The sequence below is a fragment of the Malus domestica genome, chromosome 13 (assembly GCF_042453785.1).
Source record: "Malus domestica chromosome 13, GDT2T_hap1".
NCBI lineage: Eukaryota > Viridiplantae > Streptophyta > Magnoliopsida > Rosales > Rosaceae > Malus > Malus domestica.
Genome location: NC_091673.1, coordinates 975726 through 988421, shown reverse-complemented (window position 1 = coordinate 988421; position 12696 = coordinate 975726). Strand labels below are relative to the sequence as shown.

Genomic DNA, 12696 nt, shown 5'->3' with positions numbered 1-12696 from the left:
TTTAGCCCATAAAATTTAAGTTTTAGCCCAGAAACAGATTTTCTACTCCAACCCTTTTGGTCTAAAATTTTAGCCCCAGATTATCAAAAAATGAATTAAGGCTATTTTTTTTAAATTAACTTAAAAAAAAAATTATGTAGACTATCATAAATTAATTTTATGAACATTTTAACCTAAAAATATTTAAATTCCGATAAATTTTGAAAAATCACTAAATCAATACATGAAAATCATGATAAACCATATAAACTTAAAAAAAAAAAATTATTCTAGCCGTTGGAAAAAAATATTTAAATTCCGATAAATTTTAAGATTATTCTTGCCCTTGGATTTAAATTTGGACCGTTAGATTTTTTTTTTACCGTTAGATTTGATTATATTCTATTTAAGCCGTTGGATCCAATAAATATATAAATATAAAATATAATAAAATTGAATGTGGACCGTTGGATTAACTAACGGTCCAATTACCACCACCACCCGATGAAGAAAAGTAGCCGTTGGCTACAGGACAAGGTCCACTTTTCACTCTCATCCATGGGTCCCAGCAGCTTTTGTGGGCTAAATTTGTGACCTATATTTACCTTCATTTTAAGTTTTAGGCTTTAGGTTTGGTTTAGGTTTTGGGTTGGAGTGGATTTGGGGGGGAAAAAGGGAAAAATTTAGGTTATAAGCCACCATTGGAGATGGTCTAACGGAAGGGAAGATGAAAAGGGTAAAAAAACATGATGGCATGCTTAAACAGAGTGAACAAGTGCCAAACAAACGGTTACAAATATATAATTAAATAGTACAACTATGAAATAGACGTCCGTTTTGTTTTTTACAAATAAGCAAGTACTGATGTGTCATCGATATTGTTAATCACTGTTGCAAACAAAACATATCTACATGGTATATGTATTTTGTTGATTATTGGTATTGGTGAATCACACGATAGTGGTTAAAGGGAAACTGAAATGTCTCTGTGAGTTTTCTCTGCCCCAAGATGATGAATTGTCATTGCGAAGCCACCGGCTGATTTTTTTTATATTTTTTTTAAATAGTTCAATTGAACAGACTTATCGCAGACAGAAGAAATTACAGTAGGAATAAGCTTCATGCAAATTCAGTTTCCTTTTTGCGATGGTAAATTCCGACCTGTAATCCTCTTTTATGTCCCTTGATTATTTATTAATTTCTTCACAACAAGTTACTACTTTAACATCCGCAGAAAAATATAAGTTAGATTAATAAAATGGTCAAGATTCTTGTGTAACAAAAACAAAAACATTCAGAACCGACCACTATGGGTGAGTTTGGTGCATGTTTTTGCCAAACTAAATAAATATTAAGGTCGTAATTAGAAAACAAATACGAGGTTAGAACCTTATTGTCGCGAATCGCTTTGACATCTGCAGAACGATAAAATCCATCTGACAGCTAATCTTGTCTGCAGCATTATTCACCAACCCTAATACAATAACCATAAAATTAAGGAATCTTATACCAAACTTTATTTTATAATATTGGTTTAATTATATATATATATATATATATGGCTATATCTTCAACCAAAAGCAGTAAAGTTACACTTTTATATTGGTGATTACTAGCTGTTCTTAGATTTGGTAGGTCAAAATGTCTTAATGCAGATTTTTTAACCATACTAGGCGAGGTAATAAAAAGATTAGGCGAGCGTAACTGCACACCACGTAAAGCAAGTACCCTCCATTTGCAAAGCTAGTCCTTGATTTTCTTTTTTTTTTTATCAAACATGAACTTCATTGATAGAAGAAAATATTACAAATGTTAAACGAGATAAACATAAAAATAAGCTGCAATTAGACCAAAAAGACGAAGAAGTCCAAGCAATATACAACAACAACAACAACAAAGCCTTTTCCCACTAAGTGGGGTCGGCTATATGAATCCTAGAACGCCATTGCGCTCGGTTTTGTGTCATGTCCTCCGTTAGATCCAAGTAATCAAGTCTTTTCTTAGGGTCTCTTCCAAAGTTTTCCTAGGTCTTCCTCTACCCCTTCGGCCCTGAACTTCTGTCCCGTAGTCACATTTTCGAACCGGAGCGTCAGTAGGCCTTCTTTGCACATGTCCAAACCACCGGAACCGATTTTCTCTCATATTTCCTTCAATTTTGGCTATTCCTACTTTACCTTGGATAACCTCATTCCCAATCTTATCCTTTCTCGTGTGCCCATACATCCCACGAAGCATCCTCATCTCCGCTACACCCATTTTGTGTACATGTTGATGCTTCACCGCCCAACATTCTGTGCCATACAACATCGTTGGCCTTATTGCCGTCCTATAAAATTTTCCCTTGAGCTTCAGTGGCCTACGACGATCACACAACACGCCGGATACACTCTTACACTTCATCCATCCAGCTTGTATTCTATGGTTGAGATCTCCATCTAATTCTTCGTTCTCTTGCAAGATAGATCCTAGGTAGCGAAAACGGTAACTTTTTGTGATCTTCGCTAGATTGCTCCGGTCATTAGTGTGGATAAGTATATAAATGGATAGAGATAGGAAAGCAAACACAAGATGTACGTGATTCACCCAGATTGGCTACGTCCACGGAATAGAGGAGTTCTCATTAATTGTGAAGGGTTTACACAAGTACATAGGTTCAAGCTCTCCTTTAGGGAGTACAAGTGAATGATTTAGTACAAATGACATTAGGAAATATTGTGGGAGAATGATCTCGTAACCACGAAACTTCTAAGTCCCGGAGTGTGGTATCGGCTTGACTTTCCTTATCTGTCTCATAGGTAGATGTGGAATCTTCTCTGGAAGTACTCTTCCTCCATCCAGGGGTGGTATCTGTAACTGGTGGAGATGCACAAGGTAATGTATCAATGTCACTTGAAGCTTACTTGTAGTTTCAGGCTTGGTCAAGCGCGATACAAACCATGTAGTAGGAGTCCCCCAAGTCGCCGAGCTAGGGGATCTGCTGAAAGAGGTAACAGACAAGGTAAGCAATCAGAGCTCCGGCTGATTGTTCACATTCTCCCTATCTTGCAGGCAGCATGAAGGATAAAGAGAAGAAAAATGAGAAGAGATGATATGGGATACTTTTGCTTTTGAAGAAGTAACTTTCCACAGGCTTATTCTTGAACTGGGCTGGAGGGTTTTCTGGTTTCCTCCAAAGTATAAGGCCGACTGAAGAATTTGAGGGTCAAAACAAGTCCATCAAATCTAGAGTACGTTCGACCCTGCTGATATGGGATACTTTTGCTTTTGACAGAGTAGTGGATATATCGGCACGTGTGCTGTTACGCTTGTCTCCACATGCTTCCTTGTATCCTTCTCACTTGCCCTATCCTCAGGCAGATGCGGTATCTTCCTTGGAAGCATAAGATGTTGAAGATGAGTACTCGAGAGCAATGCCAGGGTAAGGGGTTCCAGGCAGTCAGTTCCTGGCTGGAAGCTTGATTCCAAGTGCTGACTGATTGCTCGCTTTCTCCTTGTCTTGCAGGTAAGAACAAGGCCAAAGGAAAAGACAGGGAAAAAGCATGATATGGGATACTCTTGCTTTTAACCCTGATGATATGAGATATTCTTGCTCTAGTATAGCTTGTTTACAGAGGTATTATCGGGGGGAAAGAAAGCTGAATATTTTGAAAGGCTTCGTTGGGAGTGCCCTCTCAGATAAGAGGAAGGGTTGAGCATTTTTGCAGGTCTGCCTGTCCGTTGGGGATGGAGGTCGCCATATATAGGAGTCTCCCTAACATCAAGTAATAATACTATTCCTTTACCCTGCTTGGTCATAGCACGGTAGTGGGAGCTGCCAGCTTCACAAGTTTTAACTCTGTCAGAGCACTTTGAAAAAGTGGTCTATGGTATCTGGAAAGCTGATGTTGCGTGTGGAGATTACAGACAAGCTTTATCCAAGGAGATCCGGCTCTTGAAGTTGGGAAAGTGGTGCCTCTTCGGTTTTCGAACAAGCAATCCTGTCGGGGATCTGGCTCTCGAGATTCGGAGAACGATGCCTCTTCGATTTTTGAGAAAGCAATCATGCTGGGGGTCTGGCTCTCGAGATTCGGAGAGCGGTGTCTTCGATTTTTGAGAAAGCAATCATGCTGGGGGTCTGGCTCTCGAGATTCGGAGAGCGGTGTCTTCGATTTTTGAGAAAGTAATCATGTTGGGAGTTGGGAGTGTTTTCTCGAATATGAGTAAAGGTTGGGCATGTTTGCTAGTCTACCTTGCCACGAAGCACATAGGTTGACACACAGGGACTTTCCAATTATCCAACAGTGGTACTGTTCCTTTACCCTCTCTTCGATTTTTGAGAAAGTAATCATGTTAGGAGTCTGGCTCTCGAGATTCGGAGGACGGTGCCTCTTCGATTTTGGAGCAAGCAATCTTGTTGGGGGTGTTTTCTCGAATGTGAGTAAAGGTTGGGCATGTTTGCTAGTCTACCTTGCCACGAAGCACAGAGGATGACACACAGGGACTTTCAAATTATCCAGCAGTGGTACTGTTCCTTTACCCTCTATTCGATTTTTGAGAAAGTAATCATGTTGGGAGTCTGGCTCTCGAGATTCGGAGGGCGATGCCTCTTCGATTTTGGGGCAAGCAATCTTGTTGGGAGTGTTTTCTCGAATGTGAGTAAAGGTTGGGCATGTTTGCTAGTCTACCTTGCCATGAAGCACAGAGGTTGACACACCGGGACTTTCCAATTATCCAGCAGTGGTACTGTTCCTTTACCCTTGTGGGTAATAATATGGTAGCTAGGCCGTCAAAATTTATGTGTCTAAACTTTGTTAGTGTTGTTTCTTTGCTATTCTTTTACCCTTCTTGGTCAGAGCGATGTAGTGAGAGTTGCAAGCTTCACGTGTCTCGACTTTGTCAGAGAACTTTGGCAAAGTTATATGTGGTACCCATGAGCTACTGTTGCGTGTGGGAAGTGGGTGATTGAACAGTACGATTCATGTGCTTTCTACTTCGCCAGAAATCTTCGACAGAATGCCCATAATTTCCGCAAAGCTGAGTGTGCGTGTGACAGGTGCTGACAAGGCTGGAAAAGTAGTCTCAACTTTGTCAGAGAACTTTGGCAAAGTTATATGTGGTACCCATGAGCTACTGTTGCGTGTGGGAAGTGGGTGATTGAACAGTACGATTCATGTGCTTTCTACTTCGCCAGAAATCTTCGACAGAATGCCCATAATTTCCGCAAAGCTGAGTGTGCGTGTGACAGGTGCTGACAAGGCTGGAAAAGTAGGTGCCTCTTCGATTTCTGAGATCGACCCTCGTGGTCTCTGAGCAGCCCAGCTTTTGAGAAAGCAAACCTCTTCGATTTCTGAGATCGGCCCTCGTGGTCTCTGAGCAGCCCAGCTTTTGAGAAAGCAAACCTCTTCGATTTCTGAGATCGGCCCTCGTGGTCTCTGAGCAGCCCAGCTTTTGAGAAAGCAAACCTCTTCGATTTCTGAGATCGGCCTTCGTGGTCTTTGAGCAGCCCAGCTTTTGAGAAAGCAAACGCCTCTTCGATTTCTGAGATCGACCCTCGTGGTCTCTGAGCAGCCCAGCTTTTGAGAAAGCAAACGCCTCTTCGATTTCTGAAGCTTCGTCGAGTGCAGATTTTTATAGAGGCTAACATTAAGTTCCAAAGCACACTTGAATATCCACCTGTAGAAGCTCCATTCTTGCACTTCTAAGAACTTGATTTGTCCGACCTCTTCTCTCTTCTACACCTTTGAAAATGTCTGGCCCCTCCGACCGTCGTTTTGACTTGAACCTTGTTGAAGAGGCAGCCCCGCCTTCTCCAGACAACATATGGCGCCCATCCTTCGTCTCCCCTACTGGTCCTCTTACCGTTGGGGATTCCGTGATGAAGAATGATATGACCGCTGCGGTAGTGGCCAGGAACCTTCTCACTCCCAAAGATAACAGACTACTTTCCAAACGGTCTGATGAGTTGGCTGTTAAGGATTCTCTGGCTCTTAGTGTTCAGTGTGCAGGTTCTGTGTCTAATATGGCACAACGCCTATTTGCTCGAACCCGCCAAGTTGAATCATTGGCGGCTGAAGTGATGAGTCTCAAACAGGAGATTAGAGGGCTCAAGCATGAGAATAAACAGTTGCACCGGCTCGCACATGACTATGCTACAAACATGAAGAGGAAGCTTGACCAGATGAAGGAATCTGATGGTCAGGTTTTACTTGATCATCAGAGATTTGTGGGTTTGTTCCAAAGGCATTTATTGCCTTCGTCTTCTGGGGCTGTACCGCGTAATGAAGCTCCAAATGATCAACCTCTGATGCCTCCTCCTTCTAGGGTTCTGTCCAGTACTGAGGCTCCGAATGATCCCCCTCCGGTGCCTTCTCTTTCTGGGGCTCTACCGACTGCCGAGACTTCTCCTAAGCAACCTTTGTGAAGGCTCCCTCTTGTTTGTTTATTTTGACTCAAGTATATGTACATATTTGTAATTTATCAAGATATCAATAAATAAGCTTTCCTTCATTTCAACGTATTGTGTTAAATCACCAAAGCCTTTTTCGCTAAGTTCTTTGAATTTTCTTTTGTTGAAGCTTGTATGTTGGAGCTTTGTGAGTGGAGCATGTAGGTTGAGGTAGTGTTCCCTTAATTTCCCGAACGAGGACAACTTCTCGGTTGGAGACTTGGAAAATCCAAGTCACTGAGTGGGATCGGCTATATGAATCTTAGAACGCCATTGTGTTCTGTCCTGTGTCATGTCCTCCGTTAGATCCAAGTACTCTAAGTCTTTTCTTAGGGTCTCTCTCAAAGTTTTCCTGGGTCTTCCTCTACCCCTTCGGCCCTGAACCTCTGTCCCATAGTCGCATATTCTAATCGGAGCGTCAGTAGGCCTTCTTTGCACATGTCCAAACCACCGTAACCGATTTTCTCTCATCTTTCCTTCAATTTCGGCTACTCCTACTTTACCCCGGATATCCTCATTCCTAATCTTATCCTTTCTCGTGTGCCCACACATCCAACGAAGCATCCTCATCTCCGCTACACCCATTTTGTGTACGTGTTGATGCTTCACCGCCCAACATTCTGTGCCATACAGCATCGCCGGCCTTATTGCCGTCCTATAAAATTTTCCCTTGAGCTTCAGTGGCATACGACGGTCACACAACACGCCGGATGCACTCTTCCACTTCATCCATCCAGCTTGTATTCTATGGTTGAGATCTCCATCTAATTCTCCGTTCTTTTGCAAGATAGATCCTAGGTAACGAAAACGGTCGCTCTTTGGTATTTCTTGATCTCCGATCCTCACCCCTAACTCGTTTTGGCCTCCATTTGCACTGAACTTGCACTCCATATATTCTGTCTTTGATCGGCTTAGGCGAAGACCTTTAGATTCCAACACTTCTCTCCAAAGGTTAAGCTTTGCATTTACCCCTTCTTGAGTTTCATCTATCAACACTATATCGTCTGCGAAAAGCATACACCAAGGAATATCATCTTGAATATGTCCTGTTAACTCATCCATTACCAACGCAAAGAGGTAAGGACTTAAGGATGAGCCTTGATGTAATCCTACAGTTATGGGAAAGCTTTCGGTTTGTCCTTCATGAGTTCTTACGGCAGTCTTTGCTCCTTCATACATATCCTGTATAGCTTGGATATATGCTACTCGTACTCCTTTCTTCTCTAAAATCCTCCAAAGAATGTCTCTTGGGACCCTATCATACGCTTTTTCCAAATCTATAAAGACCATGTGTAAATCCTTTTTCCCATCTCTATATCTTTCCATCAATCTTCGTAAGAGATAGATTGCCTCCATGGTAGAGCGCCCTGGCATGAACCCGAATTGGTTGTCCGAAACCCGTGTCTCTTGCCTCAATCTATGCTCAATGACTCTCTCCCAGAGCTTCATTGTATGACTCATTAGCTTAATACCCCTATAGTTCATGCAATTTTGTACAAGTCCAAGCAATATACATGATGACAAAATCAGACCAATCCGTTGATAGAAAGCTAGCCCTTGATAGAAAACTCCTCAACCTTCCAAACACCTCTGCTAGCCCAAAATGTATTAGATGAAAGGAAAAAAAGTAAATTGAGAGGGACAGGAAATCAAAACCTTGCAAAACGAATACAAGAAATAACATAACGATATATAAGAAAACACAACATAATTACTAACAAATTATGTATAAGAATTAGGTTGTGACAAACTTGGATGTAGCCAAATAGGCTAATGCAGTGTGCCTCGTTTCTACACCCAAGTTCATTCAAGTCTCCCTCTTAGCAGTTTAAATTAGATATGAAAATCGCTCGAATCAAAAAACAAAAGAATTAGGTTGTGATGGTGCTAGGGTTGGTTTTCTAATAAATGGGAGTAGGCTGGCTTTAAGTTTTTGAATCTTAAAACAACTTTCGACAATTACAAGGAATGAGAATCCTCTCTTTGTGAGGATCTTCGGATCCTCTTTGTGAGGATCCCCGGGATCCTTAAATTGTGTCTGTTCATCGAACATCGTATGTAAGTTTTCGTCAGGTACTGTTCATATTTAATTTTAAATAAAAATATTTAAAATAATTTATGACCGCACGATGTACGATGAACGGACATGATTTGAGGATCCTCAAGATCATCACAAAGAGAATCTGGAGATGATCCTCATTCAATTACAAGAAGCAGATTGCTGTTTTTACAACTTTTTGGACTTTTATTGCATGTCCTTGGCATAAACCATTCTGCTTGCTTTTGGGTTGTTGCCTTTGCCATTTTACATAATGTTACGGCCTGTTTGGTTACCAGATTATAAAAAAAAAAGGATAAATCTTCGGCTTAATGAGATCCTAGGACCCGTTTGGTTGACAGATTAAACTAAACGCTATTAATTAGGCTTGACAATTTCTTGCACAACAAGTTAACTCGATATAAAATGACACAAAAATAACAAGTTTTGAGGCAACTCATTAACAAGTCAGGTCATTATCGGATCACCTATTAAATACATGTTAACAAATTGGGTCGTTACTAGGTCAATCGTTAAAAACCCATTAAGATAACGGGTATCACACGTAAATGACACAAACATACCCGTTTGCAACGTTTAGACAATAGAGACAATTTCTTAACTCATTAATCCAACACTAACACAAACCGTTAACGAATCGGATCGTTATCGGATCACCATTTAAAAAAACCGTGAAGATAACATGTTCAACATAATCCATTAAGATATACGAGCAAGATCCAAGTTCAAGAAACTCAGAATTATACTAATACACTTGACTAATAATACATTTGGTTTTCAATTTTTGTTGTCTATTATTTGAAAGCGAGTAGATGCGATGAGTTTGACGATAATGATATTTATATTTATCACCATGTCACATAACATTGTGCAGAATCTGCAGATCAGTCAAGCCTCTAATTCTCAGATTCAGACTCTTTTTTCTCTATCGACTTAATAAAGTTACGCACAATTGTCTTCCCTTCGGAAGTTATGATACTTTCAGGATGGAACTGAACCCCCTGCAAATTTCACATACATTTGGTTAGAAAGAAGGCATAGAAGTCAGATTCAACAATTTAAGATCTAATGAGATTAAAATTAGTTTGTTTGAGGCGAAACAACTGCAATCCAACGCTACATCGTTGCAGTTTTTCTGTTTCGTGGATGTATCGCATGGCAATGCATGTCAAGGAAACGAAGAACATCAGCTAACTGAATCGACGCAACTTCATCAACTTTTATGTTACATGATTAACAATTTTATATCATGGAACAACTGAACAAAGAATATTTCTTCCAGCTTGGTATTTTTAGCGTGCGATAACTTCTGAGTCTATGCTACTTCAAACATTCCGCGACCCTTTTTCATATATTATATTTAACCCCATGACTGATCTACTAATTGGCCAAATCATCTATTGCCCACAAAAAAATAGCAAACATAATCTCCACAGGGCTCCTCTCCAACAGTACCTACTACCTATCTACTCCCTGCCTCAAGTTCAATAAGTGCCAAAATTACTTTTAAAGCTACGAATTTTCAACGCAAAGCATTGTCATTAAATCTCTCCGTAACCTAATAAAGGAATCCTAGGATCAGAAATGAACCGCATGGAAACTGCCTGTCAAAATCTTATGACTCTTCTTTATATGGTACACAACTTGTGCAGGAAAGTGCATTTTCTGTATGCAAAGCAACTTATGATTTATATTACCTAAGCAGCACAACATTCTCCCACTCCATAATAGTTTTGAAAAAAATAAAAAAAGTCCACGGAAACCGTTTCTTACTTGAAGATGCCTGTATTTCTTGTGACGAGCAGCCATTATCAGTCCATCCTCTGTCCATGCTGTAATCTCAAGTTCTTCACCAGGAAAACTGTCCTTATCGATTACAAGACTGTGATATCTGCCAGCAGTGAAAGGGCTGAAAAGACAAAAAGAAAGTTTAGTTGTTATTTGAGATCCCATTAATGCACAGGATGGTTGAAAGTTTAAAAGGTAACCTAAGCAAGGTTTTCTCATACTAGTTTATCATTTCATTACGTTGCAAACAACAGGAGAAACCTCAAACACTGAATGAAACATTTCCTTTAGCAACTAATCCAACCCCCAATATGCTACTGTCAACCACACGCCAGCCCCGAGATGTTACTTTCCAACAATATCTGGCTAAAGTAGTACGATTTATAGTAAGGTTTACATATATAATCAAGAAATTTTAAATACAACTTAGAATTTGCTACTAAGCTTACACAACATTGCTGTTCTAGAAATGACTGATAATAAAATGCATTTGATCAACATTAAAGCCTGCTTTAGACAAAAGGCACAAGGAACTATAGTTAACAAACAATCAAGAAAGGTACAAATAGCAGTTTACAACAAGGTACTGCAATCATTCATAACGTTAAAAAAGAAAACAAATGTAAAATGTGAATAATGTTTGGAAACGGTTTAAATAATAAATAGGATTTTTAATATTTGCTGACAGCTAGGGTAAAATTTAAACTAGGAAGACAAAAACAGAAATAGGGATCACAAAAGGACAGAGAAATTCATACTTTGACAATCCTGAAAACAAGCTATCTTCCTCCTTCTCGTTATAATATACGGGAGAGCTCTTCCCATGCATGACGCCAAAAGGAGAACGAACAATTTTCCCTGCAACACCATGTGGATTATGATAAAGCCCCGCAATAAATAAGGGTACAATGAAAAGATACAATAGAATAGTCAACTGCTAAACCAAATATAAAGATTTAAAAAGACTTTATCATATGTAAGAATATTTACCTCCAAAAGCCTCCCCGATGCACTGCAAACCCATACATACACCAAATAAGGGTACAATGGGCCCTAACTCCAAAACAGTTTGCAATGATATTCCAGAATCTTGGGGAGTGCCTACAATAAGGAAATACTATGTGTCAAGATTTACGAATCAGTACCTGCTTCCTTTCCCAAACCACTACCTATAGATGAAACATCACCAAAAGGTCCAGAACTAACCTGGCCCTGGAGAGATTAACACTCCTCTGGGATTTTTCCTGTAAGAATGGAAACAAGAACCAGTTAGTTAAGTCAGATTCATTGCAAAGAATATATGTTTTTATCATAATTGCTTCGCCACCCAATACATTGCTCTTGTGGATCAGAAAACAATGATTAATAGGTTAAGTACAGATACTTACCTTTTCAGTTCATCAACACTTAGTTCATCGTTCCGATACACTTCAAAGAGACATCCTAACTCTCCCATATACTTCGCATCAAAAGAAAGGTCTTAGTACAATGTCTTCTTGATTTGCAAGAACCATCAATAAATAAAAGGACAGATAGACTCGTGTCGAACTGTTTCAGGAACTCCCACCTGACCCTGGAAGAGGGCTTCTAAAAAATCCAGAGAACTTAAAGCACATGAATTCAAGTCAAACGCATGTTTCGGGGAGCATTCCATGAATGGTCATACAAAATCTCGTTGCACTCTACTAAAAAGAGAAAATCAAGGTGTCTCATTTTCATATCTTCTCTCTAGTGCAGCAGTCACAAAGCTAAAAGAGTAACAATGCATGGTTTTTGTAACAGTTATATTGAAGTTTTGGCTCTAGAAGCTCAAACCTCCTCTGTTCGAAAAGGGCAGTCTCCATGAATACAGAAGAGAAAACAAACATTCTGTGCAAACTAACTAGCAAAGTGGAAGAAAAAAAAAGGGGGAAATTTAAATTCATCGTTGTTCATGAAAAGAAGAAACTTCGATGAGAAAATTAATCAAATTGGTAACCTGGCAGAGATTGTAGGTAAAGCTATCATAATTGTCAATGACAATGATGGGATTGTTGGTCCTCTTTTCGGCAACAGGGGGCTTCGAATTCGTTTCAGCGACGGCCACTGAAGCTTTTACGGCGAACCCATTTGCCAATTTCACACCAAATCGCAGTCCTGCACCCAAAAATCACATCTTTGTGTCAATTTGAGATAGCTGACATGAGAGTGAGAGAGAAAGCGGGTGTGTGTTTGAGAGAGGTACGTGAGAGGGAGGTGGAGGGCACGGCAACGGAGGCAGGACGAGGGTTTTGCAGGGTTTTTGAAGAGAAAGCGGGTTTTGACTGTATGATTGAGGACTGAGAGGTCACTGTGGCCGCCATTGATAGAGAGAGGGAGAGAGAGAGGGGGGGAGAGAGAGATGCCTCGCCGGTAATTTTTTAGCGTTTTTATATTTAGACAAAAGTAATAGGGATCTGCCGGTCTG

General features: G+C 40.1%; 1 protein-coding gene across 1 annotated transcript; it reads right to left on the bottom strand.

Moving 5' to 3' along the window:
* Nucleotides 1–9140: 9140 nt before the first annotated feature.
* Nucleotides 9141–12696, bottom strand: LOC103423839 (anthranilate synthase beta subunit 1, chloroplastic-like). The gene is made up of 8 exons (XM_029091812.2): nt 12475–12696; nt 12229–12386; nt 11639–11709; nt 11457–11494; nt 11241–11351; nt 11009–11108; nt 10236–10371; nt 9141–9463 (listed from the first exon to the last, which is right to left on the bottom strand). Exons 1-8 carry the CDS (start codon nt 12590–12592, stop codon nt 9359–9361), a joined length of 837 nt encoding a protein of 278 aa, XP_028947645.1. The 5' UTR covers nt 12593–12696; the 3' UTR covers nt 9141–9358.

What these genes read in the sequence shown, in the direction of transcription:
- LOC103423839 (XM_029091812.2), bottom strand. Translation starts at nt 12,592, where the DNA reads ATGGCGGCCACAGTGACCTCTCAGTCCTCAATCATACAGTCAAAACCC. An exon ending in GCCCTCCACCTCCCTCTCAC is followed by an intron (nt 12,387 to 12,474) that starts GTACCTCTCTCA and finishes TTTTGGGTGCAG; the next exon opens with GACTGCGATTTGGTGTGAAA. An exon ending in CATCGGGGAGGCTTTTGGAG is followed by an intron (nt 11,109 to 11,240) that starts GTAAATATTCTT and finishes ATGGTGTTGCAG; the next exon opens with GGAAAATTGTTCGTTCTCCT.